Source organism: Ruditapes philippinarum, unplaced genomic scaffold, assembly GCF_026571515.1.
Source record: "Ruditapes philippinarum isolate M1 unplaced genomic scaffold, ASM2657151v2 ctg1649_1_1_1_1, whole genome shotgun sequence".
Taxonomy (NCBI): domain Eukaryota; kingdom Metazoa; phylum Mollusca; class Bivalvia; order Venerida; family Veneridae; genus Ruditapes; species Ruditapes philippinarum.
The window spans coordinates 184,868-212,222 of NW_026860787.1; the positions used below are offsets into that span (position 1 = coordinate 184,868).

At 31.7% G+C, this 27,355-nt stretch overlaps 1 protein-coding gene across 3 annotated transcripts; it reads right to left on the reverse strand.

Annotated features, from left to right (window-relative positions):
* Positions 1 to 4,527: 4,527 nt before the first annotated feature.
* LOC132713401 (poly(ADP-ribose) glycohydrolase-like) lies at positions 4,528 to 27,028 on the reverse strand. 3 transcript variants are annotated; one of them, XM_060695981.1, is made up of 19 exons: positions 26,872 to 27,028; positions 22,045 to 22,116; positions 20,993 to 21,068; positions 18,217 to 18,239; positions 17,294 to 17,378; positions 16,301 to 16,364; positions 15,297 to 15,395; positions 13,044 to 13,160; positions 12,179 to 12,337; positions 11,458 to 11,550; positions 10,260 to 10,420; positions 9,663 to 9,745; positions 9,000 to 9,142; positions 8,573 to 8,720; positions 7,880 to 7,958; positions 7,597 to 7,705; positions 7,111 to 7,219; positions 6,790 to 6,921; positions 4,528 to 5,228 (listed from the first exon to the last, which is right to left on the reverse strand). In XM_060695981.1, the coding sequence occupies exons 2-19, from the start codon at positions 22,100 to 22,102 to the stop codon at positions 4,921 to 4,923; spliced, it is 2,046 nt and encodes a 681-aa protein (XP_060551964.1). In that variant the 5' UTR covers positions 22,103 to 22,116; positions 26,872 to 27,028; the 3' UTR covers positions 4,528 to 4,920. The 3 variants fall into 3 exon arrangements, with proteins under 3 accessions (XP_060551964.1, XP_060551966.1, XP_060551967.1); XM_060695983.1 differs by lacking the exon at positions 26,872 to 27,028 and adding an exon at positions 26,640 to 26,847; XM_060695984.1 differs by having other exon boundaries at positions 5,091 to 6,093.
* Positions 27,029 to 27,355: the final 327 nt, after the last annotated feature.

A 27,355-nucleotide genomic window follows, 5' to 3' on the forward strand; every position in this document is an offset into this window, starting at 1 on the left:
CCATTGATCAAATATCACGTGGTACAATACTAAAGCTATATAGTATAGATTTATGCGACTGTTACCTGCGGGCTTTTGCCTTATCGGACAAATTATTCGACAAGATTGCCAGCTTGATTTCATTTACAGTATTGTTTATGATTATGAACATAAATGTTCTTGTTATATTATATTTGCCCTAAAACGTTTTTGTTCCCCGGCGTTTTAAGCAGATATAATACGCATGTAAGAGAAATAAAAGCAACTTCGTGAGGAAAAAAACAAACAAAAAACAATAAATTAACACAAAAACACCTTAATATAATCAAGTCAATCAGAACTTCCAATCGTTCAACATGACTTATATTTCACATTGTATATGTAAGATAAATCAATCAATTCCAACAGCCTATCGCGTTCAGATCAGTGGAAGTGGCAGATACCCAAAATAAGGGTTGGATTTCACAGCGCACCAACACAGTAAAAGATCATATGGCGACTTTTCAGCTTTATCTAGTGGAGCCCCTCCATGCATTATTTCAGGCACGAACGGGCACCTGAATAGAACCATCCAAGTTCCGTAAGCTCGCTGGATATAACATGTCAATAATATATTATATAATCCTGGGACGAACACTTTTGTTTTCCAGTATAATCGTATTGATGATAAGTGGAAGTTCTATAAATATATTCATCATTTTTGTAAACAAACAGATAATCTTAAGTCAGGTTGTTGTGTATCTGAAAGATATTTTAAGTGTACGAATCTACATAAGAGTGTTATTGCAAAAAAGGGACAAAAACATGTTTCTTCTAAATTCAGCAAATACACAAAATTAAAGGGGAAGTCTTTCGAATCCCATGGTCAAAAAAGAGAAGAAGTATATAACAAACAGAATTTTTTTCCTATACACACAGGTTTATTTTCATTTCGTGATATAAAATTGATATAATTGATATTGCAGTAAAATTTGACCCAAAAATAGTTATGGATATCTCCACCCTTTCTTTGGTGGTAGGACCACGGATTTATATTAAATCCGTGGTAGGACGTACGGCACTTTAATGTTTGTAAACCTTTGAGCATATCAAGACTATTCAAGGGATCTACTTCATCGTTATTTCGACTGTATTTCCGATGTAATGGAAGAAATCATCAGATACAAAATGTATACTTAAATGCAGACGGATATCATCTGACGAATTTTGAATTCACTTGACCGGTTATTTTCATTTATTTCCTCAACTTAGATACAGACGACTTTAACAATGGTATTAAACATTTATTCTTAATCACAATCAAACTACATGTATAGTAGCAGATAAAAGTATTTTTTAAGTTTTGCATGTGTTAATTCATTTATTTACAGATTTTGCTCCAGTCATTTCCTCATAACAAAGAACATAATAATGACGGAAGATAATGCATATAACACATCAAAGTCTCCACGATAAACAAGGAAGGGTCAGGTTGTTTATACCGAACAGAGCTGAATTGTAAAAATAAATCTTTATGGAAAGTGTCAGTAATTTGAAAAAAAAATGTGTTTTCGCCAGATAAAAATCTTACCCCTATAAAAGACTTCGGGTTACGGTGTCGGGTGATATGTCCTGAACTTCATTTTTGAACATTCGATCTTGAAAGTTAATGTAGGCCTCTTTTACAGAGAATTTTATGCTATAAAATCTCAGAATTTTATGCTATAAAATCTGACTCTGACAGGAAAATTATGCTACAAAATTTGACATTGACAGGGAAACTATGCTACAAAATCTGACCTTGACAGGGAAATTATTCTACAAAATCTAACCTTGACAGGGAAATTATGCTACAAAATCCGATCTTGACAGGGAAATTATGCAACAAAATATGACACTGACACAGAAATTATGCTACAAAATCTGACACTGCGTGGAAATAATTCTACAAAATCTTAAAATCTGATTTTAACACGTAAATTGTGCTACAAAATCTGATCTGAACACGGAAATTATGCTACAAAATCTGACGGGACACGAAAATTATGCTACACAGACTTTAATGTATGTTATATTTAAAAAAGACAAGATAAAATTTAGACAAGATTTCCTCACATAAATGTAATCAAAATATGCAATTATTTACATGCACATGACATGTTCATCGATATTACAGCATTTACCCCTGGTCATAAGACTGACATATATATCTAATTGTATATAAAACAAAATCAAAACAAACAAAATGCCTAAAATCATTTTTATATTACTTCAGTTTTTTACAAAAGTAAGCATTTACAAATGTATTACAATTATGGTAAATCACAGAATGAGACGACAGAACTGGTTTTGAAATAAATAATCATAACATCATTATCTACCGACCAGTGAATTGTACAAATGTATATCATTTATACAAAGTAGAATATAAAGACATTAAAATCTTTATATAACAAGATTTGATCACTTTATACAATAAAAGGTTACGGTTTTCTTGAAATACAATTTCATAAACAAACAATTAAAGTCAGAAATCAATAGTTCTTTAATTCTGGTCTGTTGCCTAGAGTAATGTATGAAAAATCTTGGTATAAACAGAATACATTTACGTCAAAGGTCAAGTTTGTCTGCAGGTCAAGTTTGTCTGCAGAAAGACGGAACAATGAACATTATGCCCACTACTGATCTATGCATGTGTAGTACATAGTGTTGAGGGTGTGTGCAAAAAAGCCTTCAACATCATTTAACATCATTTATTTGTAAAATAATTAAGTAACAAAATGTTTTGTCTCCAATTAATATTAAAGTGAATTGGTTTAAAATGGGAGGTCTGTAATACAATGTATAATTATGTTGATAGTATTTAGCATTAGACATAACAAGAAACCATGCCAGAATTCTACATGAAAGTTGTTGGCAAGTCCGATATTACTTATACTTATATAGCAGGTAATAAAATGTTCTAGAACAAAATATTATTATTCATCAGATAAATGGTCATTCTAAATCACTTAGAACTTTATCAACATTTTTTTAAGCAGCATTTAATAAGAATACTCATATGATACATTTCTGTTGTTTTTATGAATATTTGAAATACTATGTGTCCATTGTAGACTTATCAACTTTAATGCATGTACTATTATTAGTTTTCCATCTAAGGCATGAACTCAATTAATGCAAAAATTAATAAAAATCAAATTCAATAAAAATCAAACTCTCAAATAAACCATTGCTGCACATCATTAAAGAAATTTTGTTACCCAAACTATATTAATACACCTCAAAAATTAAAATACTTGTAAATACAAGAAAATCATGACTATTTTACTGATTATGAAATTATAAATTAAATTAACATAAAAATCTAATTAAAGCTCAAATGATTAAGCAAATACTGTTCACACTTATTAATCATAATTAAATAGGTAAAAATGCACAAACATTTAACAAGCATGATTGTTAATGAAAAAAACAAAAACGTGACCCCCATGTCTTCACTGATGTAATATCACCAATAGAACATGAGCATGATGTCTGGGCTGCAGTCTACTGAACATGTGTATTTAATTCATTTCATAATAAACTATACTCAAAGATATTGTTAGCTTTATGACACAAATCTTAAACAGTGTTCATAATATCAGCATAACAGAATCAATTCTATAACTCTATAGTATTGAGATGATTGTTTCATATACAGTTGACTCTCGGTAACTCGAAATCCAAGGGACTGGGCATTTTACTTCGAGAGAAACGGAATTCGAGTAACGTGGAACTACCGCTATTAAGTTGACATTCGTACATGTATATACATGTGCCTGATTGAATGCGCAAAGAAGTAAGTTTGTTATTGTTGTTAGCGACAATGCTGCAATATTTAACCATTGAAATGACGGTAAATCACTCACAACTACAAATTATAAATTCAAATTTTAATACATGTATATCAATAGTGAAATAAAACACACAATTATATTTGATTTAATTGATCATCGGACAAAAACGAAATTAGCAACTATCGTGAACCAGAAGTACACATTAATGTATGCAATATGGCGGAACATTAATTATACAAACGTCATTTACGTTGATACCTAGACTGTTATTTGACTAACCCCCGTCAGACTTGCATGAGTAAACTTTCTTAAAGAAATGTAATCAAATTTTAAATTAATTATCTAACTGATAAAACCATTAAATTCTAAGTCCTGAAACGGATTTAAGTCACTTTTACAACATGTTAATAATACATGATGACCGGCAATTAAAAATAACTATGAAACGTGTAAATCACGAGTGACAACATCTCACCTTGATGTCGCCGACCTTTGATCAGTCGTCTGTTTTCACACTTCGACTAATTGAGATGAAAATATGTTGGACTTTAATTGACGGGACCAAAGTTTCTTTTCGACTAAACAGGAGTCTCGGTAAGTCAAAATTTGACCTATGCGGAGTTAAAATACAAAGATAAAGAAGGAAATTTGACGGGACTTTAGAAATTATTCGACTAAGGCGGTATTTTGAGTAAAGCGATTTTGACTTATTGAGAGTCAACTGTATATCCAAAATAAAACTTGGGTAATAGAAAATTACAATTATTGTCCAGCACTAAATCTGTGTACACTAAAATGTCATGAACATTTCATTGGGACAGCTAAGTCTCCTTGATTAAAATGTTTAGTGAAGCTCAAACTTATTCATCCTGCTTAACAACAGCAAATCAATCCATATTAATAAATATACTTCTACTCCAAATATGTACAAATGCATCAGTCTTTATCTACAATACTTCTATATGATAACAAGGACCTTTCACAGGAATCTATACAATATCAATACTTCTAATTATACTTCATCTTTCAGATAGTAAATATCTACACATTCATACTAAACATGTGTCCTCATTTTCAAGTATATCATCAAATTTATAGACCAACTCATTGATCAACAATTATTTCAAGGAGTTAAGGCCTTATAATCTAGAGAGTCTTGTTTCTTTAATGCAGTCTTCTCTGAACTGGTTCCGTCTGGATTATCTCCCTCCTCTACAAACTCTTCACTGCCCATCTCGGCCTCCTCCTGTGTGTTATATTCCTGATCTAGTCGCTGCATCTCCAGACTCTGACTACTGTCTTCACTTCCAGTGTCTTCTAGTCCACCATCAAATACACTTCTAATATAGCCAAATAACTTGAGGGCAGGTTTGTATCTGGATTTAAGCAGCACATTTCTCCTATACTGTTCTATCAGTTTTAGAAGGTCACCTTTAATACAAAATATTCAAATAATACAAGAAACATTTCCACATTGAGAATAATTGTCACTGCAGAAGCAAATTTCAACATCAAAATTATTCTCGCATTAAAGGGAGAAAACACAATAAACTATGTTAACAATGCTACACATAAAACTATCCCAATGGCTTTTCATAAATCACAATACACTGTTCACAATATTATAAGTGAGTTTATTTTGAACATAGTTTGAAGACAAGCTTTGTAAGGAAAACACTAAGTCATATTCAGTAACATCCAATTCAATTAACAGAATCACAAGCCTTATTCCAGTTCAGAATTATTTTGAATGTACATTTAAGGTCTACAGTGAATATAGTCAGACATATGTTTACTTTTTAATTATAACAAATTCTTTCCAACAAGTTCTCTCTCAAAGATATATACACATCATAAATTGTCGACATTGTCATGAGAAGATTAAATACTGACATGTAATGGAAATAAATCACTAGTTATTAAAGATATTCACAGCAGGTCTTTTGATATGATAAGACATAATCTGTTTATTTATTATCCGATATATCACTGATATCAGAGGTTATTTATCAAAATTCATTCCACAACCTGGAACCAACATGATGACCATGACCTTGGTTGTGTGGTCTGCTGCGGGTGTTATGATGACCAGGATAGGTATAGGAGAGCCTACCATGCCCATGTCGAGTTTGGACATGCCCCGGATTATGGGGAACAGTTTTGGATAATTTGTTTCTTCCAGAATTAACACTAAAAATCACTTTAATGTATTCAAAGAGTTCATGTTTAACATATTTCCCAGATGAATGCTTCACTACATCAGAATAGTATAGTCCTAACATTGCCATTATCTCCCCTGAAATGGACCAATGAATACCATCAGGATCTCAGATATTGACTTAATTACTCACTGTAAATTCTGCACTAAATATCATATGATATGAGCCGCGTCATGACAAAACCAACATAATGCATTTGCGACCAGCATGGATCCAGAACAGCCTGTGCCGATGCGCAGGCTGGTTTGGATCCATGCTGCTCGCAAACCCATTACGTTGGTTTTATCATGACACGGCTCATATAATCCTTAATAAATCACCAACAAAGTTAAACTTTAATATAACAGAAGCTGGAAATTTCTTCATTGAAAGCATGGTTATAGAAAAATGCTTAACAAAAAGCAAATGCAACAGACGTCAGTTACCTACATCAATATGTCAAGTGAATTTATTTCAGTATTCTAAAATGAAAGAAACATACAACATAAATGTTTCTTTGAAAAAAAAAAAGGATTTAGTACTGCAAAAATGGTTCAAAGATGAAGATTCTTACTTCAAAATTTTCTTTTTTATCCTTATTAAAATTTAATTCTCAATGACATTTTTCAAGAAATACTGTTGGCATTTTGACAAGTTTTAATTATTACAAGTTTAGCACAACTTTCATTAAACAAACATTAACATGCAAGATGAAAGAGACACATAGACTAGAAATAGACTAGTATATCTAATACATAAGCTTTATTTTATTTACTATATGAGGAAAAGTTTACCTATTCTGAGCATGTTATCTGATGTAAGGTATTTATGAATAGCAAAAATCTGGTCCCTCAAACCCTCGTCATCAAACGTGAAGTAACACAGGTCACGACCCGCTTTAGCTGCTGCCATTAACTGGATTAAAGCTATAATTAAACAATAAATTTTATCCTTTATTTTACTGATTTATTTATACCAAACACATGCACTTATTTTCTAAAATGTGGATTTCTTCCATCTCAATTAAATAGATTACCAGACTTAAAATTAATTTATGAATAATACAAGCAATTCAGCAGTCAAACATTATAAAATATTATATAGAGAAAATTTACCTTTTAATTGTTTGTCTCCCCCAAATGCACCACATCCCCAGTTACCAGTACATACTGCAGGTAATGTATCAGTTGTCTTCTTACCAAGATAGGCAAACCCACAATATGCCTACAATATGTATTCTTGTTAATGAGCACTTCAAGTATAGAATGTGTCACGGTTGTCAATTAAAATTTTGAATGTCAAATAGTATAGCAATATTAAGCTATAAAGCTACATGTTTGTATATAAAGTCAATTAAGGAACTGTAAAACTGGCTCCTCTGTTATGTGTGGTAATCGTAAAGAATAATTTGTGCAATAATTTTTAGTCTTGTCACTTATACACTATTCAAATATGATTAAATTAAATATGAATTTCTTACTTTGAGGCAAAACAAAAACCAATAAAAAACAAACCTAACAATTGTTTAGTTTATCTAGAAATAGTGGACTTTAAATATCACTATTTCATTTACCCAACATGCCTTATATCAATGAAGTTACCTTGTTTAACTCTCTCTTCACTGTTGCTACTTGAAACTGAGATCTGAAGTCATGTATAACAAGAGCATCTATTGCTGTTACTTCACATTTAATTCTTCCCCATGAATCTCTGTAACATGTACAGTATCAGGTCAACACAAAATGTAGCAAATTTTCAACATAACCAATAATATATAAAATGCCAGGACCAAATTTAAAATCTTATAAACATTTACATGTAAATATATTTAATAATTATAGATGTGTTACATTGAATATAAAATAAGAAAAGTCAGATTTATACCTAGGAGTTGTGTCAATATAATTTTCCTTCCATTCAAACTTTGCAGCATAACCATCATAGTTACTGAATCGTTCACAGCCTGTAACAATACCAAACTGTCAAGTCAGATTCTACTTATAATTATATCACCATAATTCATCCAAAACATATCCAACCTATTATACTCATATCATCATATTCTACCTATCATAATGATATCATCATATTCTACCTATCAAAGATATATCACAATATTCTACTCTTAGAGTGATATCATCATATTTTACCTATCAAAGTGATAGCACAATATTATAAATATTATAATGATATCATATCCTACCTATCATAATGATATCATCATATTCTACCTATCAAAGATATATCACAATACTCTACCTCTTAGAGTGATATCATCATATTCTACTTATCATACTGATATCATCATATTTTACCTATTAAAGATATATCATCATATTCTACCTATTTTATTGAGATTATTTCTAACCCTTCATACATTCATATATTATCAAATTTAACAGTTAATATCTTTACTGGTTTTACAGGAAATGCAATTTTTATGACTCTTTCTAGGCAAACAAGTAAAAAGTTTATACTAGTTTTGTTTCTACTGAGCCTTTTATCCTGACGATTTTAAAGAAAAATAATTGGGAAACGACTATGTTTGGTGGCTGTATAAATAGAATTTGGAGTTACCTCTCATTAAAAGACATTCATTCTTGTTAAGACATTCAGTAAACAGTCGTGATACAATCATCTCTGGACAAATCAAGAACCGTATTTCCTCCTGAACGCAACCATTCCCTAATACCCCACCTCCTAGATACATGTTGGCAAAGTCAGCCTGAAATAAGTCACAAATTGTACAGTAATAATTTCCTAGTCATGTATTGTCTGAAATATGATTATGAAATTATATATATAAGTATCTATATAATCAAATATATGTACGCTTTGGTGAAAACTACTGTTCTAAATGCTAAGAAATTCTTAAACTAATAGTTGCTGAAACAAAATGCAGGATCCATACATATATTAGTTCCAGTAATGCTCCAAAATTTTTCATTTCAGATACCTGTGAAATACCTGTAAAAAATTATGATTATTTGTACTAGCTATGTACCTGTAGCAGTCCCAAACCATCATCCTCTATAGTTCCCTCAGATGATACATGTAAACCCCGCAACGGTGTGTCATCATTCTCCCAGTTTGGCATCTTATCTTGTGGAATACACTGTCTTGTAAATGTAACAGTTCCACATGGCACTAAAGACAGAGAAATTTTCAATCTTTATTTATAACTAAATATTTTTTATTGTATTCTATTTCTAAATAATTTTAAGCTATCGCATAGTAAGAAATTTGTGTATTACACATCTTTTTTTTGTAGTCATTTCTGATTATCTACATTGAAAACTCCTCTACTTACTTTATCAATTAATTTTAGAATGACTGCATTTAAGAAAGAAAATAATGTGCATGTATACTAGAAAACTACAAGAAACCAACTTAAAATTCAATTTAAAATAAAGTAAATCTAACTGATACATGCTTGAAACTTAAATATTAAATCCTTTGACACCACTGCAATACCCAGCAAGCCTGCACGTACGACAGTGCAGTCTGACCAGGCTTTAAGTAATTGTTACCTGACCAACATTTATCTTTCTCTGTTTTAAAATTCTAAAATGAATTTTAACTCAATTTAAATAGTTCCAATTTAAATGATGATAAAAAATTACTGAAAAAAGTAATTACAGGAATCAAAACTACAGATTAAACATACTTTTCTTAAAAATTCTGTTGAAGTAATGGATAATACATCTTAATTTTTCAAACTTGACATAGGATGGCTGGCCCATAAATAATCTGAAATATAAACCATATTTTCATTTATAATAAATTATATGATTACAAAAGCTCTTCAAGTCAAAGCATTATACATGTACAATGTATGCCCTAAGTTTGTGCTGTCATAGTAACCTTTAATTAGTGGTCACATAATGGCCATATGTGCCCATACAAACTTGTTCCTTCATAACTTATTGAACACACTTAACACTAAGTATATATATTACAAATCTACATACAAACTATTTCATTCATAAAATACTTCTTAAAAGAATACCAACAAAATAATCAATTCAATTTTCATTTAGTTATAACTCCGTAACTGCTAGAGGTATAATGCCATGCCTATGTCTCCATTGTAGAATCAGATCAGACTGTACATGTCAGCATACTGACCCTACTCTAACATTGCTGGCTGTTTATCTTTAATATTCTCATTTAAGTATAAACCCTCAAAATATCAATAGAAAAAGAAAGGGAAGTCCATGTCACAAATTTGGTAAGGTAAAGAATAAATAGAATTTATACTAACGAGTTGAAGTTGATGTTTGGATATCTAATATATTCGGATGTTCTAGATTTAGCATTTCGTCTTGGGAAAGTACAGAAGAATGCATTGGCTAGGAGACAGGCTATCTGCTGTTGACTCAAAGTAACACTAAAATTTCTGTTACATTTCAACAAAGGAATAGGCTGAAGGTAAAACAAAAACATCATTTAAACTAAAATCACACAAGTGTAACATATTACACATTTAAATTTGATTTTCAACTATTTATAAGTATAAATTCTTACAAATTTTATTATAATATATCATAGAAAATCAACAAATTTATAGTACCTATACTCAGCATTATGAAAATAAAACAAACAAAAAAGTATTCACATTACACATTTGATGGATAATTCATCATAACAGCCAAAATACTGATAATTATTTAATTTTACCCATAAAATACAGTGCTATATCAGTCAAATATATTTCATATTTTTTAAAAATAAATATGAAATATAAATATGAAAGTGGGTGGAGTCAAAACTCATATTTATTTTAAGGGACTTCTTTCGCCATTTTGTTTGAAAAATCTGATAAATACAAAACAACTTTTTTGTTGAATTTGGCTTTGAAAACTATTTAGTATGATAGAAAATGATCTAACTAAGAAAATAAATCCGAACACCAATATCTTTAATTCAGTTATTTACGCTTTACAGACGTTTAAAGAGTTGTTTACGTGACATCACAATGTAGCGCCAAATATCGCGTGCAAAAATAAGACGCAATAATATATTTCTGCTCGCTGTACAAATGCAGCTGCGTAGCAAGCAATGGGGTTCGTAACCATTTTTCTTTGATAGTGAAATTAAATAAAAAGGTTATTTTTTCGTTTTTCGTGAAATATGGTAAATTTTTTCACTCAACATGATAAAATGCCACATATTTTCACTCACCGTCCCGGCTCGTGAAAATATGTGGCATTTTATCATGTTGAGTGAAAATATATTCCATATTGCACCCAAATGAAAAAGTATCCTCTTATTATTTATGATATGGTTATTATCATTGAAGAAACTATTTTTACAAAATTGACATCATATTCTACATTATTTACTTACAGAGGGGTTTATTAGTCTTTTGTAATATGAAATTAAGCATGGTAAAATGTAATTTAAAACAAAATTGCGATATTGTAGGAGTTTATAAGATGAACATTATGTTAAGAACTTACTGCTGTACATAAATGGGGTAACTGTAAAGCTAATGTTGCCATCTTCTTCAATGTATCATTAAAGAAATGATTTCTTTCAGCATTATCTATATTCTGAAACAAAAACCAAACATATATTTCTTGTACAGTAATTCTTCATGCTACACTATATGTAAGATTATGCATTTACAAAACACACTTTCATTGAGTACATGATATTGATAGTGAAAAAAGGGTATAAGTTTACCATTCAAAAAATAATATTAGTGAAACCTGTCCATGTAAACTGGTTTAAATAGAAAGCAAGTACACACATGTATTCCAGTTGCAATGATATAAAAGGAATAAAGTAATAACTAACATGGACATATGGCATTAGTTTCACATTACTCTACTTCAAAAAGTAAAGCTAGCTATTGAAATATAATTTTGGTGTAGAGGAAATGGAATGCTCCTTTTCTTATCATTAAACGCTTTATTCATACAAGAACAAAGACTCCAGCAGGTATGGTTGAATTCATGGTCAGACACTGTACTGTTGGCTTCTAAATGTTAGTATTTTGATATTTGTATCCCTTTCACATGCAATAGTCAATTCCAACTTCAAAACAATTCAATAACAAGATTTTAGTATGCAAAAATCAAATATATTTCAGCAAAATGACTTATATAACATAACGAAATTATACAAAGGTAGCTACTTCATCACATTTCAAAAATGTAACCACATTAAATCACTCACCTCAACAAAGAAAGAATGGAGAACATTAAAATTCCACTTTCCAAAATATCTAGAATTGTATGAGAGAATTTTCTCCTCTAGTTCATATGGTCCAGGAATATCAGCCAGCAATGCCTCCTGTATCATATCCCATCGACGTAAAACTTTTGGACCCCCATCCTGTAAAATTTAAAATCTCACAAATAGAAAGATCCTTCCAGACCAATGTCAACAACAAAGTACTGCATGTGGTATTAACACTCTTTTGTTAAGGGTAATGACTATCAATGACCAAATTTTTTATTTCTTCTAAATTAAAAAGGGTCATAACTCCTACAAATATTGCATTCAGGAAAATGTCCCTTGTCATACAAATGTGCTTTGTCATGATAATCAAGTATTCAAAGTTTCATGATATCTTTCATAGCTTTAAAATCATTCTTTATAAGCAATTTTGACAAAAATTCTAAGTTAAAAGGGGCATAACTCTGAATGAAAATATAGATGTCAGATTAAAGTCCCTTGTTAAGCAACTGTGCCTTTTTATGATGATCAAGTATTCAAAGTTTTGTGATATCTTTCATAGTTTTGAAATCATTCTATTCAACATGTTCAATAAGCAGTTTTGACATAAATTCTTAGCTTTAAAAGATAATTGAATAATTTTAGAATCAGTGATCAATTTATAATTTTGGTTTACGGTGTAGATGCTGTAATAACGCTCTAGGTAACAGTTGCCTGATACATAATTCATATTCATAATTGTGATAGAATTCTATAATTTTATTAAATTAGTTAAACATATTAGTTACCTCTCACACATTCTAACAAATTAATGTTCTCTAGAACACCATTAATATACTGTATCTGTTTAAACAGTACTTACCTTCCCAGTAGTTGGATATTCACTAAGGTTAGAACAAGGCATTCTCACATAGTTAGTATCCCATTTATCTTTGTAAGTTGGGAAAGGAGTAGGTGGCTTTACACCATCATATTTAAACTGGAATGGAAAATGATCATTACAATCAATTGAGTCGCATCACGACAAAACCAAGATAGTGCGTTTGCGACCAGCATGGATCCAGACCCGGGCAGTCTGATCAGGATCCATGCTGGTCGCTGTCAGTTTCTCCACTTGTAATAGAGTTGGTAAGCGAATAGCATGGATCCTTATCAGACTGCGCAGATGTGCAAGCTGGTTTGGATCCATGCTGGTCACAAATCCACTATGTTGGTTTTGTCGTGATGCGGCTCAATTATAGGTACTTGTTCTCATAAAATTATTGAACTTTTTAGTGAGAAAAGATTTTTTTCCAGCAACTTTATCCTGTATATATATCTTATTGACAAGATATACTGTAACCATGGCTTAAACAAGGCTTGTAAAAAAACTCAAATATTTTGTGCTCTAAAAGTTCAAACTATACACCTAAAATATCGTTAAACGGCAGATTATGTTTAAACATTAAACACATATATCAAATACACATATTTTATCACATGCCCCTGCCACTTTTGCGACTCCATAAAAATGGTATTGCACGACTGTGCATATATTTTAACATGATGTCATTTGTGTTATATAAGCATAGCTTAAGACATGCTAAATGTTATAAATGTGTCATTGAAAATTCAAATAATTTATTTTGGGTATGTGATAAATAGAATATTATGTTAAACTAAGTCAATTACTGAATTTATTGAACTCGTTGAATAAAATAATATTATGCTCGCCAGAGGCTCACATAATATAATTTTTTTCAACTCGTGTTATAAATTCTTGTTTTGAGTTACCAACGTCCCCCGCCTCGGGTAAGTTTTATATGAAGCATAAGCTTGTGCTATTTCAAAAGATTGAGGTATGGATCTAAGGACTTAATGTCCAAAATTATGATCAATGCTAGATCTGCAAATGCAACAATAAATTCATTAAAGAAATAAAATGAAACACGGAATTTAAAAATCTATCATGTTAAGCTTTGACCTCTAAGTGTGACCTTGACCTTGGAGGTAGGGGTGTAGGTGTTAAGCATGACACATCGTCTTATTATTGTAACTATTTGTGCCAAGTATTTTCAAAATCCCTTGAACTATGAAGAAGTTATAGATCAGACACCCATCAAATATACCCTATAACAGACTATGTTAATCTTTGATCTCTTAGTGTGACCTTGCAGGTAGAGACCCATGTTTTGCCCCTGACATATAGTCTTATTATTGTGATTATTTGTGCAAAGTATTTTTAAAATCCCTTGATGAAAAAGTTATGGACAGGAAAGAAAATATACCAAATAACAGACTCTGTTAACCTTTGACCTCTAAATGTAACCTTGACCTTGGAGGTAGGGGTGCAAGTGTTGTATTTGACATATTGTCGTATTATTGTGCTTATTTGTGCCTAGTTATTTCAAAATCCCAAAGAAGTTCTAGATCGGATACAAAATATACCCTAAAAGAGACTATGTTGTTTTTACCTCAAAGTGTGACCTTGAACCTGGAGGTAGGGTTGCAGGTGTTGTGCATGACACATTGTCTTATTATAGTGACTATTTGTGGCAAGTACATGTTGTGTATTTACAAAATCCTTTGATCTATGAAAAAGTTATGGACCAGACACAAAATATACCCTGTAACAGACCATGTTAATCTTTGACCTCCAAGTGTGACCTTGACCTTAGAGGTAGGTGCCCATTTGTGTGCATGACATATCGTCTTATTATTGTGAACAATTGTGGTAAGTATTTACAAAATCCCTTCAAAGATAAGAAAGTCAAGGACCGGACACGACATATACCCTCAAATAGACAATGTTGACCTTGAATGAGCAAGTGCGACCTTGACCCTGGAGGTAGGGGTCTGGTTTTGCGCATGACACATTGTCTTATTATAAAAAACATTTGTGTCAAGTTATTTCAGATTCCTTTGATAAATGACAAAGTTATGGACCGGACACAAAAGTGTGACGGACGGACGGACAGACGGACAGAGCCTATTTCTATATCCCCCTTTTTTCTTCGAAAAGGTGGGGGACAAAAAGAGGCATAAAAATTCAAATATGCCTCATAAATTTTCCAATAGTTTAAAAAAACTTGATGTAGCACATATTTAAAGTAATGTACAAGAACTGTTTTCTTACAGGTGTTTTAAAGAGCACCCTGTGGTTGTCTGTGCCATGTAGTGGTCCCAGATTCTCATCCATATCAGTTAACTTGTCCAGAATTTTTAAAGGAATTCCCTGCAAGAGTTATCCCAGTTATAACATACATCTTCATCAAACATCACAGCAAAACAATACAAATGTACATTCATATCTTCCTTATTTTGAGTTTTCCTGTTTCAAGCACTTGATTAATGAGAAGTTATCATAACTTTTGATTGTATCCGTACTACATGATTATCCTACTTTTGACATGCAATGTAATATGTTTCAATGAATTACAAGTACAACAGTAAATCTCTTTCAGTTAAATATTGTTATCAGTAAAGTAACAAGTACATTTTATAAAAATACTTAAAATAAGATATCACACTTTATCTCATTTGAGGAAAGAAAATCTGAAAAAATTTCAATACAGTAATACAAGTCATTCAATATTTACAAAGACTCAAAAAGAGACACATCTATTGATTATAAAGTAGAGTGTCATGATGGGCCTTTTAAAAGTACATGATTAGAACAACCTTGGTAGAGCTTTATTCACCAGACAACTAGATTATATAATTGATATACAACAAGATTTTTAACTTTTTCCTACCTCTAGTCAAAGGTGATATGATGATGTTCCAGGTTTTCTGGTGGAGGAAGACACAAGTGCCTCATTATGCATTATTTCAGGCACAAGCAGCAACCGAGTAGAACCACCATCATTACATATGCTAATTCAGCCTAATTGGATATGATCTTTTCATGTAAGAAAATGAAGTACAATGCAACCAAGAGTACTACCTGGAGTAGTGAGATAAACAAGTCTGAAGAAGGTACACTATACAATGCTTCATTTCTATTCTATTTTATTTCAGTTCCTGTGATCCAGATATACAACAGACTAGAAATATTCACCTCAAGTATCATCCCATTTAACCTGATGATTTCTGTGGAGTGTTATTATGACTGAATGACTGACAATAACTATAACTTACCTTCCATGCCTGACTACCAGCTTTACATTGGCTTGGTTTTTTAGTTGGAATATCCTTCAGTGTGCTATATTAAGATATATTGACATAATCTATTAACGGTCTTGTATAAGTTCAAAAACTAAAAATACTAATGTTAAAACTTTAAAAAAAATATTAATAAAGAAATCAAGGTCATATTTTAATATGTCACAATGCAGTTTTTGGCAAGATGTATGCTATATGTATGCTATATGAATGCCTTAATATGTAAAGGTCAATATAAACTAAGTAACCCCTTGGACAGGCCAATATTTACCCCATAGGTATGATTTATAAAACTTTTGACCAACATCTTTAATATATGAAACTAATACAATCGAAGATATCTCCAATCACATCATTCTACTGACACAATTTTGTAAAAAACAATCAACATGTCTACCCCATGAGATAAAACAAACACACATATTATACAAAATCAGTTTCATGCGATCAAATATAAATAAAAGTCAAAGGGCCATAATAATCATAATAATTGTATTAATACTCATCTACATGCTTATACAGTATGGATAATTTCTACCTGCAAATTCTTAATTAAAGTCACAACAGCCATGACTTCTGTATGAAAGGGAAGAATTCAAATATTTTGCTCTATGCAAATCTTCATTCTAGTACAATGTATATAACCTTTCAAGGAAATCCACCAAGAACTGTATGAGGTGGAGTAATCACCAAAATTGTACCCAATTTGTTTTAAAGAAAAGAAAAGTAAAAGGGTGATAACTTCTGTATGAAAGGGAGCAATTCACAAATGATTGCACAATTACATGCTAGTACAAACAGTTAACATAGGTTTTAAGGAAATCCATCAAGTGAATAAGGGGGTTTCATTCACATGATTTTATAGGTGTGGACATACTAGTCATAGGACAAGCTGAAACAAGTATACACCCTTGAAACTTTGTTTGTAGGGGTATGATAACATATCAAACAACATAATGAATTTCTTACTCTTCAGAATCAAAGTCATTTATAACAATTGTTTCCTCTACATGTGTATCAGCAGCTGATGTACCTGGTACCTCATCATCTGTAACTAAAATTAAATCAAGACTTTATTCAAAGTAAAACAAAGGTGCCATTGTCAAAAATATATATATATGTTTGCTCATCGTTCCAGGATTTTGCATCACATGCCAAACAAATGCTTTGGACAACTTTTTCCTCATTAACCTCCAGGTATGACCTTCACCTATCAACCTTTTTCAAACATGCATCAGTATGTCTAATGATGGTGAACATTTGTATTAGGTAATGCTGAAATCCCTCTATGCATGTAAAAGATATACCCCAGAAAAAAGCTGGACATTCAATACTCTCCAGTGACTGACTTTGCACATATGGACATGGATTTCCCTGTATAAACACTCACTCTCTTGACCGTGTACATTTTAGTAAGAATCCCTCAAATCCCACAATTCATGAAAACTAAATGGTCCTATGTATCACTTGTATCAGTCAAGTAACACCAAATCCCTTTATGCATATGAAAGAAATGCTTTGGACAAGAAATGATGCTGCTTGCCTGCCATGGCTATTCCAGAAATGTGAACTGTTTTTTCAAATAGGCAAATAAAAAGGGAAATAACATTACAATTACGTAATTTAACCTAGGTCATAGTCTACAAATTACAATATATGTATAAGATGAAGCCATTGATACAGATGTAAAATATATCAAACTTACCGGATAGGTTAACCATATAAATTGTACATTTTTTCAATTTGCTAAAAAAGGGAAATTACAGAAAGAAAACTGATTTCAAAGTTATGTCACTTGCAAATATATTGATGTATATAGTATAAAGCAATTGGTGCAGGTTAAAATCTAAGGATACAACTTGCAAGACTTGAAAGACTATACAATTACCTACCTTTTGTTTTTGCTCCACTGGAACTGAAACAGAAAAAAACCCATATAATTTGAAGTGAATTAGTCTATAATTAAAGGTCTGTAATACAATGAATAATTATGTTGATAGCAGACATAACTAGAACTATCGCTGAATGCGATTCATACCCCCACCAATGTCCTTGACAGAAGACGACTTGGAAAGGTGGTTAAGAGAATAACTTTAGTGGCACAAATACATATACATAAAAAGAAATTATCTCTGGTGAAAAAAAGACTAATTGTACAGGTATTAGTATAAATATATATTGTCAAATCATGTTCGAAACAGTTACAAATAACCTTTCATTTTCCCAATGTACTAGACATTTTCTAAGTCAATTTTTGACCTTCAAGTGTGGCCTTGACCTTAAGCTGGTACAAGGGTAAGATGGGTTCTGCACATAGCCCAGTTGGGGTGAACATTTGAGTAAAGTTTGAAGAAAATCCTTCCATTAGTATAGAATTTACAGAGCGGACATAACATATTGTCTAGTATTGATTGTATGTAAATCTAAAGACTTAAAAAGGGGCATAACTTTGTCAAAATGCAATACAGAGTTATTGAACTTGACCTGCATATCTTATTTGTGACACCTCATATATCTTTTAAGTTTCAAGCAAATACCTGTGCTACTTTCAGAAATATTCAAGTACATGTTAAAATTTAAGAACATTTTCTAAGTCAATTTTTGACCTTCAAGTGTGACCTTGATCTTTAGTCGGCACAAAGGTAACATGGATACTGCACATAACCTTGTTGAGGTGAACATTTGAGTAAAGTTTGAAGAAAATTCTTCCATTAGTATAGGATTTATAGAGCGGACAAGACATATTGTCTAATATTTGGTTAATGTAAATTTGAAGACTTAAAAAGGGGCATAACTTTGTTAAAATGCAATACAGAGTTATGAAACTTGACCTGCATATCTTAATTGTGACACTTAATATATATTTTAAGTTTCAAGCAAATACCTTTTCTAGTTTCAGAAATATTCAAATACATGTTAAAATTTAAGAACATTTTCTAAGTCAATTTTTGACCTTCAAGTGTGACCTTGACCTTAAGCCGGCAAAAGGGTAACATGGGTTCTGCACATGACCTTGTTGAGGTGAACATTTGAGCCAAGATTGAAGAAAATCTTTCAATTAGTGTAGGACTTACAGAGCGGACACGACATACTGTCTAATATTTGATTGTTTGATATTTGACCTTCAATTGTGACCTTGACCTTGAGCTGACACATGGGCAACATGGGTTCTGCACATCCCCTTGTTGAGGTGAACATTTGAGCCAAGTTTGAAGAAAATCTTTCAATTAGTGTAGGACTTACAGAGCGGACACGACATACTGTCTAATATTTGATTGTTTGATATTTGACCTTCAATTGTGACCTTGAGCTGACACATGGGCAACATGGGTTCTGCACATCCCCTTGTTGAGGTGAACATTTGAGCCAAGTTTGAAGAAAATCTTTCAATTAGTGTAGGACTTACAGAGCGGACACGACATACTGTCTAATATTTGATTGTTTGATATTTGACCTTCAATTGTGACCTTGAGCTGACACATGGGCAACATGGGTTCTGCACATCCCCTTGTTGAGGTGAACATTTGAGCCAAGTTTGAAGAAAATCCTTCAATTGGTATAGGATTTATAGAGCGGACATGAAAATGGAGACGGACCGACGGACGGACGGACCGACGGATGGACGCGACAAAGCGAATCCATTATAGCCCCCCCCCCACATTTTGTGGTGGGGGTATAACAACAAAAAAACACAAAAAATTATGGCAAGTGTAAGATACAAGAACCAAAATATTTATGTAACAGATAATTAAATTAAGTATTCTACAACAAATTACTATTATTCATTACATAAATGGCCATTCTAAATCACTTAAAACTTTATCAACATTTTTTGCAAGCAGTATTCTATATACAATAATCAAAATCCAAATGATTCATTTCTAGTATTTTTATCAACATTTGAAATACTATTGGAAAATGTGCCCATTGTAGTTCTATCCACTTTAAATCATGCATACTTTCGTGACAAACAAAATATACTTAATGTAAAATTGTACATAATGGCTATAATGTCTAAATAACTAAGAAAATGTCATTGAATAAACAAAGAGTAAATCTTTTTTGATTATATTTTTGGTATGAACAAAGAATGTAATCTGCTACATGATGATATAGAATTTTGAAAGTGATTTTGACAACAAATAAAAATAATAATAATAATAAAAATAATACATTTATTACATGCTTTTCGGTGGTTTATAGAAATATATCAGTGATACAAAACTGGTAATTTCACTGTTTGAAACAGTGAAATTACCACTTTGATAATTTCACTGTTTTGAATTTAAGCCCCTTACGTTGTTTCAGTGAAATACCAGCGTGCACAGTACTGGGTACCAACTTAATGACGTGACGTCGTAAATGACGTCACCTTATATTATTATTTGGCGCGCTTTTCATTCAGTATTATGTTTAATTTCTTTTTAAAACGTTTCTTTGCATGTAATAAAAAGAAAATTTGTTTAGTTTAGTGTAAGATCAAAATATATTTCACCTTGTGAACACCAAAAGTTCATATTTCACCTGTGGCTGCGCCACTCGTGATATATAACTTTTGGTGCTCACTAGGTGAAATATATTCCGATCTTACACTGAACTAAACAAATATCCTCTATGTAATAATAATATTATTTATGTTACCTAGGCCTGTATAACAATTACACTCACCTGTTTTTGTCTACTGCATTGGCTGCACTTGCCATTACATCTACCTTCTTTCCTTCTCCTCGACTTTTTTTATTACCTTTAAAAAAAATTATTACAAAGAAAAATAAATTTAATGCTATAAACAGGTACAATATTGTATAACTAATAAAGTTATTAAATAACAAGAGCATTAAATGTGATGTTAATGCTAGTCTAATGAGGGCAATAACCAATTTTGAAAAAAATTCAGAGTTAAAAAGGGGCATATATCCAAAAATATAGCTTTCAGAATTATGCCTCATGTCTAACAACTGCACCTTGTTATGGTAAGCAAGTATTCAAAAATGTTGGTAACTTTTAAATGTTTGAATAATGGGCTAAATTAAAGTTTTGCACAAGCATGGCAACAACTACAAAGGATCAATCATAATAGCTGGACTTTTTCTTCAAAACAGACAAGTAACAAAATATAAATTTATATTATAATAAAAGATCATTTTTAAAACTGTTTGTTCGTTTGGGTTTTACATCACATCGACACAGTATAGGTCATATCGCGACGTTCCAGCTTTACTGGTGGAGGAACACCTCAGGTGCCGTTCAGTGCATTATTTCAGGCACGAACAGGCACCTGAGTAGAACCACCGACGTTCTATAAGCTAGCTGGAAAGCTTCCTCACATGAAAGAATCCAAAGTCCCTGTAGGGATTCGAACCCACAGCTGTGAGAGGCAAGTGGTTTGAAGTCAACGACCTTAACCACTCGGCCACGGACGCCCCATTTTTTTAAAACTCATTTACTGAATTGATGTTAGGTGTATTATCTAGAATCAATTTAAAGTAAAATTGTTAATCAATTTCATCCTTAAATGAGTTGAAATTAAAATAAAACAGTGACAATAACACTTGTAGGACTTACAATGTAGCATTGGTCTTATTTCAGTATTTCTGCAATTTAAAAACCTTGAAAAATTATGTAAGTTTTTAACTGATAAAAACACATATCCCAGTATACCTATTAATATACATAATTATTGTTTGTGTTTACTGTTTACTATACTCTTTCATACTTGCCTTTTCCAGAGAAAAAATCAAGAATTGTCCTCTTTTTCTTTAGTGGCGGCTCACTCATTCTAATGATAAATTCTGGAAAAAAAAGTAAACTGATGAAGACGAAATAAGGTAAATAACAAATTTAGAAGTAATATACATATTCATGATTAGCTTTAATAATAAGTAAAGTCTGATGTATAATAAAACATTTACATAACTTACTGGACAAGCATAATTCTCATTAACTATGCATAATTCTCATTAACTTATATCAGTTAAATCATGAGCTAACCAGGAGTGGACATATGTTCTGCACATCACCATGTAAAGGTAAACATTTGAGCCAAATCACATTGAGTTGCTGAACATAATTTTTATGATTTTTGGAAGATCTGAAAATGTTTTATCAATTAATTAAATAAATTTCCTTAGATGCTAAAAAGACATTTCACTGATCCATGGAACCCTCTTGCAACAGGTCGAAATGTTGTGAGATTATGAAATTAAAAAAAAAAAAATTAACATATAGAATTTGTGTACTTGTCTCAGTTTTCAATGCATTATTATTTTATCCAATTTTAGCATATAAGCAAATACTATATAGTGATAATTTTTCATTTTCTTTGCATTCAAGATGGTAGTCCAAATAATTAGCCATGAAAAAGTTAATACATTTTATATTCATCATTGTGACATTTTACCATTTAAATGTATATTATCAAGGCTTTTTTCAACGTCAAAACTAATTGTTTCAAAAAGATGTAGCATAATTCAAATTTATAAAAGTAAAGAATTTCATGTCTAAATAAGTGCAATGCAATGAAAAATATACTTTTATTTCATCACCAAAATAACAGTTTCAAAATCACTTCTATATTGGTCAATATTTGGAACCCTGATTTAAAATTTCATTACTGATGTTTCGATCTTGAAACAATACATGCTGGTGCAATACAATTTATGCATCAGCGCAGGGTTGGCAAAAACCCGGGTTTTATGAGTATTGCCCAGCCCAGCAGGTAATACTGGGAAAACCCGGGTTTTTCTGGGAAATATTGGGCATTTTTGGGTAATAAAAATTTTCTATTACAGCATAATACTATTTATGTTATGTTTTAAATATATAGTGCATTTAGAGATGTATTTTCTGTACAAAGAAAGGTGTATACTGTAAGCAACTTGAAGCGATAATTGTTTGTATAGGCAATATACATTATTAAGAGCTCAAATTGGGGGCTTGCCTAAAATGATTCTTTATATCATTATAATAGCACCAGCAAAAACCGCACATATTGAAGTGAATTTGAGCTAATCTCTGTGTGAAAATTTTTTACAAGTAAAGCAAGTAAAGGTTTCAGTCAAACAAACAAGAAAAGGTGATTTTCTGGAGTAATTGAAAATTTTCATTCTGTATCAAACATAAAACCTATGGACCCCATTTTGAGAATGCCTGCCACTTCAGTTTCCATACAGTGCATATTTTCAAACTTTAGACTTATTTCAAAATAAATTAAGAAACAAACTTGAAATACAACTAGAACTCCGTGAGTCGGATGTGTCGCCTTGTGAACAATATAATTGGGGAGAAATGGCCAGGACAAAATGAAATACAAAAACTAACAAAGGGCAATAGCTAAAAAAATAATAAGTGCAGAGCAGCAGTTTCCATGCATTGCACTTCTTATCAATAAGATCTATCATTCTATGAAGTTTCAAGTCCATATCTTTTATAATTTATGAGAAATGGCCTGGACAAAAATAAAATATGAAAATATATAAAGGGTAATAACTCAAAAATAAGAAATGCAGAGTACCGGTTCTTGTACACTGCACTTTTTCTTAATGAGATCTATCATCCTAAGAAGTTTCATGTCTATAGCTTTCATACTTGAGGAGAAATGACCTGGTTAAAGTAAAGTACGAAAATTAACAAAGGGCAATAACTCAAAAAATAAGAAATGCAGAGTACCGGTTCTTGTGCACTGCACTTCTTCTTAATGAGATCTATCATCCTATGAAGTTTCCAGTCATAGCTTATTATACTTTTTCGGAGAATGGCCTGGACAAAAATATAAGTATGGAAAATTAAGCAATGGGCAATAACTCAAAAATAAAGAAATTGCAGAGTACTGTTCCTGTGCAACTGCATTCTTCTTAAATGAAAGATCTATCACCCTATGAAGTATTCAAGTCCATAGCTGTTATACATTGAGGAGAAATGGCCCCGGACAAAAATAAAGTATGAAAATTAACAAAGGGAAATAAACTCAAAAATTAGGAAATGCAGAGTACCGATTCTGTGTCACTGCAACTTCTTTCTTAATGAGAAATCTATCATCAATATGAAGTTTCATGTCCATAAGCTTTTATAGTTGAAGAGAAATGGTCTGGACAAAATTAAAGTATGAAAATTTAACAAAGGGCAATAACTCAAATAATTAAAGTGCAGAGTACCTGGTCCTATTGTGCACTGCAACTTCATGAATTGAAAAGAAGCATGCATACCAAAGTTTGAAGTCAATCCAAAAAGTGACTAAGTTTATGCTCTGGACAAGCTTTAGGGGACGCCGACACCAGCCGGACAAAAACTAATCCCTAATGGTCGCCCTTTAAGGCGAACAAAAATGTGCCAAGTTAGTTTTCTGCTACAGAATGCTGAGAGGAAAAGGAAGAGATAGAGTGGTGAACTTATCCTTTACTGTAGCCTGATAATGACAATCATAGACAACATTGTTGTTGATGTTCAGAACTTATTTTGTATGAAATGCACTTGTGCTATCTGACATTTCTTACGTCCTAGGTAAGGTGACAAATTTCATTTCAGTTTGCTGCAGCATGTTCATTTTGCATTAATCTTTCATAGGATATTCAATTTCTTTCAAATAATTACTAATTAAATCGTTTAAATGCATTACATCTACAATGTAAATCAATGTCTAATGTCAAATTGTTTGCTATGTACACTCTGTTTAGACCTAACCTAACATGGAAAATGAAAAAATGTAAAATATCAGATAAATGAAGGATACTGTAAAATCATTATTATTCGTGGGGCACGAATTTTTGTGGTTTTCGTGGGTGGGTCAATCCACGAATTTAAGATCCAACAAAATTTTATCCCAACAAATACTTCTTACCCTATCTCTGTTCTATATATTACAAACATGTGTCGGCTCTTTTCCACTCGATTTTCGTGAAATAAATGTATATACATACAGTACAGATAATCAGGTTAGTGACCAATTAAATCCGTTTGCAATATTTAAGAAACTTGAAAAAAAACTCGATTATAATTATGTCCTCAATTTACTGTCACAAATGTCGGTCGCATATATATACACACTTGATCGTTGTTAGAATACTTGACATAATCGAGTAAATACATGTATGGGAACCAAGGCAATCCAATTAATTAGCGCTTATAAAAAAATGTCAGTTTGCTCTTCTTAATAAAAAAAAGTCTTTGATATTAATGTCGACTTTTACTAGATCCACACGTACTTGTGTTATTTACTCAGATTAATTTATATGCATGTAAGTTTACACAGTCGCTGTGACGTTGCGTGTAGTTACTGTCAAATATGGTAAGACCAATACAGGGTGTAAACTTTTTAAACTCGCTGGTTAAAACGTGTTAGGTGTCATATAAATTATGCAATGTTTACATTGGCGAATTACTGGGGCAGTGTGTGTAATAGAGGTTCATATCATGTCACATAAATGTATTAATTGCAGCCAATTATTGGCAGTAACTGTGCTATATTAGAGTTATGCCCAGAGGCAAGGATTAAATTTATTGACAAGCTCTGTGTGACACGTAAAGATATGTACATGCTGTTAGTAAAAATGTTCGGATAACTTTGCATTAGGTTACTAAATATTTTACAAGAAAATGAAAATCCACGAATTTAAGAACCCACGAAAATGCCCGTTTTGATAAAACCACGAAATTTCATGCCCACGAATATAAGTGAATTCGCAGTAAACATAAAATAGGTTACGTAGAGGTCTTATAATAAGGACTATCAAGATGGCAGAACACAGTATCAGAAAATTTAACAAAAATGTGAATGTGTGGGATAATTTAATTGCTGATTTATTAAAAGTATATGACATCATAGTTTCCTCTCGATGTAATATATAAAGCTTCATGAAAACACTGAGTTAGTACAGTGTTTTTTTCTCTACTTTTGGGATGGTGCCGGTACCAGACTGATTGGGAAAAAATGCGTTATTTTAACTTAAATTGGGAATTTTTTTATGCATTTTTTCAGCTACAAATAAGACAGTCATCATGAATAAAGATAGCTAACAGCTTCCACTGTCCTGGTAGAACTATTGAGTGATGGTTTATATGAATATGTTGGACTTAAATGATTTCAGAAAAATCTCTTGGCATTGCGGAAATTTTGAACAGCCATTTTGGGAATTTAAACATTGGAAATTTGGAATTTTAATGTCTATTTTCTATTGGGAACAGTACCGTTTTAGGGTAGTAGTTATATAAAGAAAAAAAACACTGAAGTATAATGACAATTTAAAAAAGCTTCATGAAAACACCGAGTAAGTATGATGACAAATTATTTAAAAAAAGTTAATTAATTAGGTTACTGTACACATTGATGTAGTACTAGTTGTTACTGCCGGGAAGAAGTAATTGCCGTATTTTAAATCGCATTTTTATGTCCGCTTAATTAAAATAAGGAGATTAATTGGAGAACAAAAACAAAACATATCAACAAATCAATCATAACACCATAGTATCCGAATTGAGCTCATCCGAATTTGCACCACAAAATAAATTAAAAATGGATAATTAGTCTCATTTATAGTATCTTCTAAGCAGACCTCTGGTGGTAGTTAATAGCACATCAATGAATGTCTGTATGGAATTCGAATGACAGAAAAACAATCCGTTGGTTTATCTTTTGCACTACTGACTTTCGGTTTGTTTAGTTTCAGTTAAGCTATCGCAACGTACAATGGTATTATTCTGATAAACTATCACCGATCCGGTCTCCGGTCTCTAGAGACAATCTTCGGATGGGAAAAAATTCTGGCCCGGTTTCCGAATAAATCTTTTCGAGGTGAATGATTTAAACGTAATTTTTTGTGGACATTATCCCGTATTATACGGTAAAGACGCTGTAGTAAATTTCACTAAGCGCAAGTTAATATGATCAGGCATGAGCATTTCAAGAGCCCAATTCTATATAACCTGTACATCACATGTGCTCCTATATTTATTTCCTTTTAGTTTTTCCTATGATATATTACAATAAATGGTATGTAAACTGAATTAATTGCAAAATATAAACTTGCACCTATGTTG

Excerpts from the sequence above, each read along its gene's own strand:
- LOC132713401 (XM_060695981.1), bottom strand. The coding sequence starts at position 22,102 with ATGAGTGAGCCGCCACTAAAGAAAAAGAGGACAATTCTTGATTTTTTC. Across the intron at positions 8,721-8,999 it reads ATGGTTTGGGACTGCTACAG|GCTGACTTTGCCAACATGTA; the intron begins GTACATAGCTAG and ends GACTTATTTCAG. Across the intron at positions 7,706-7,879 it reads TATATTGACACAACTCCTAG|AGATTCATGGGGAAGAATTA; the intron begins GTATAAATCTGA and ends TACATGTTACAG.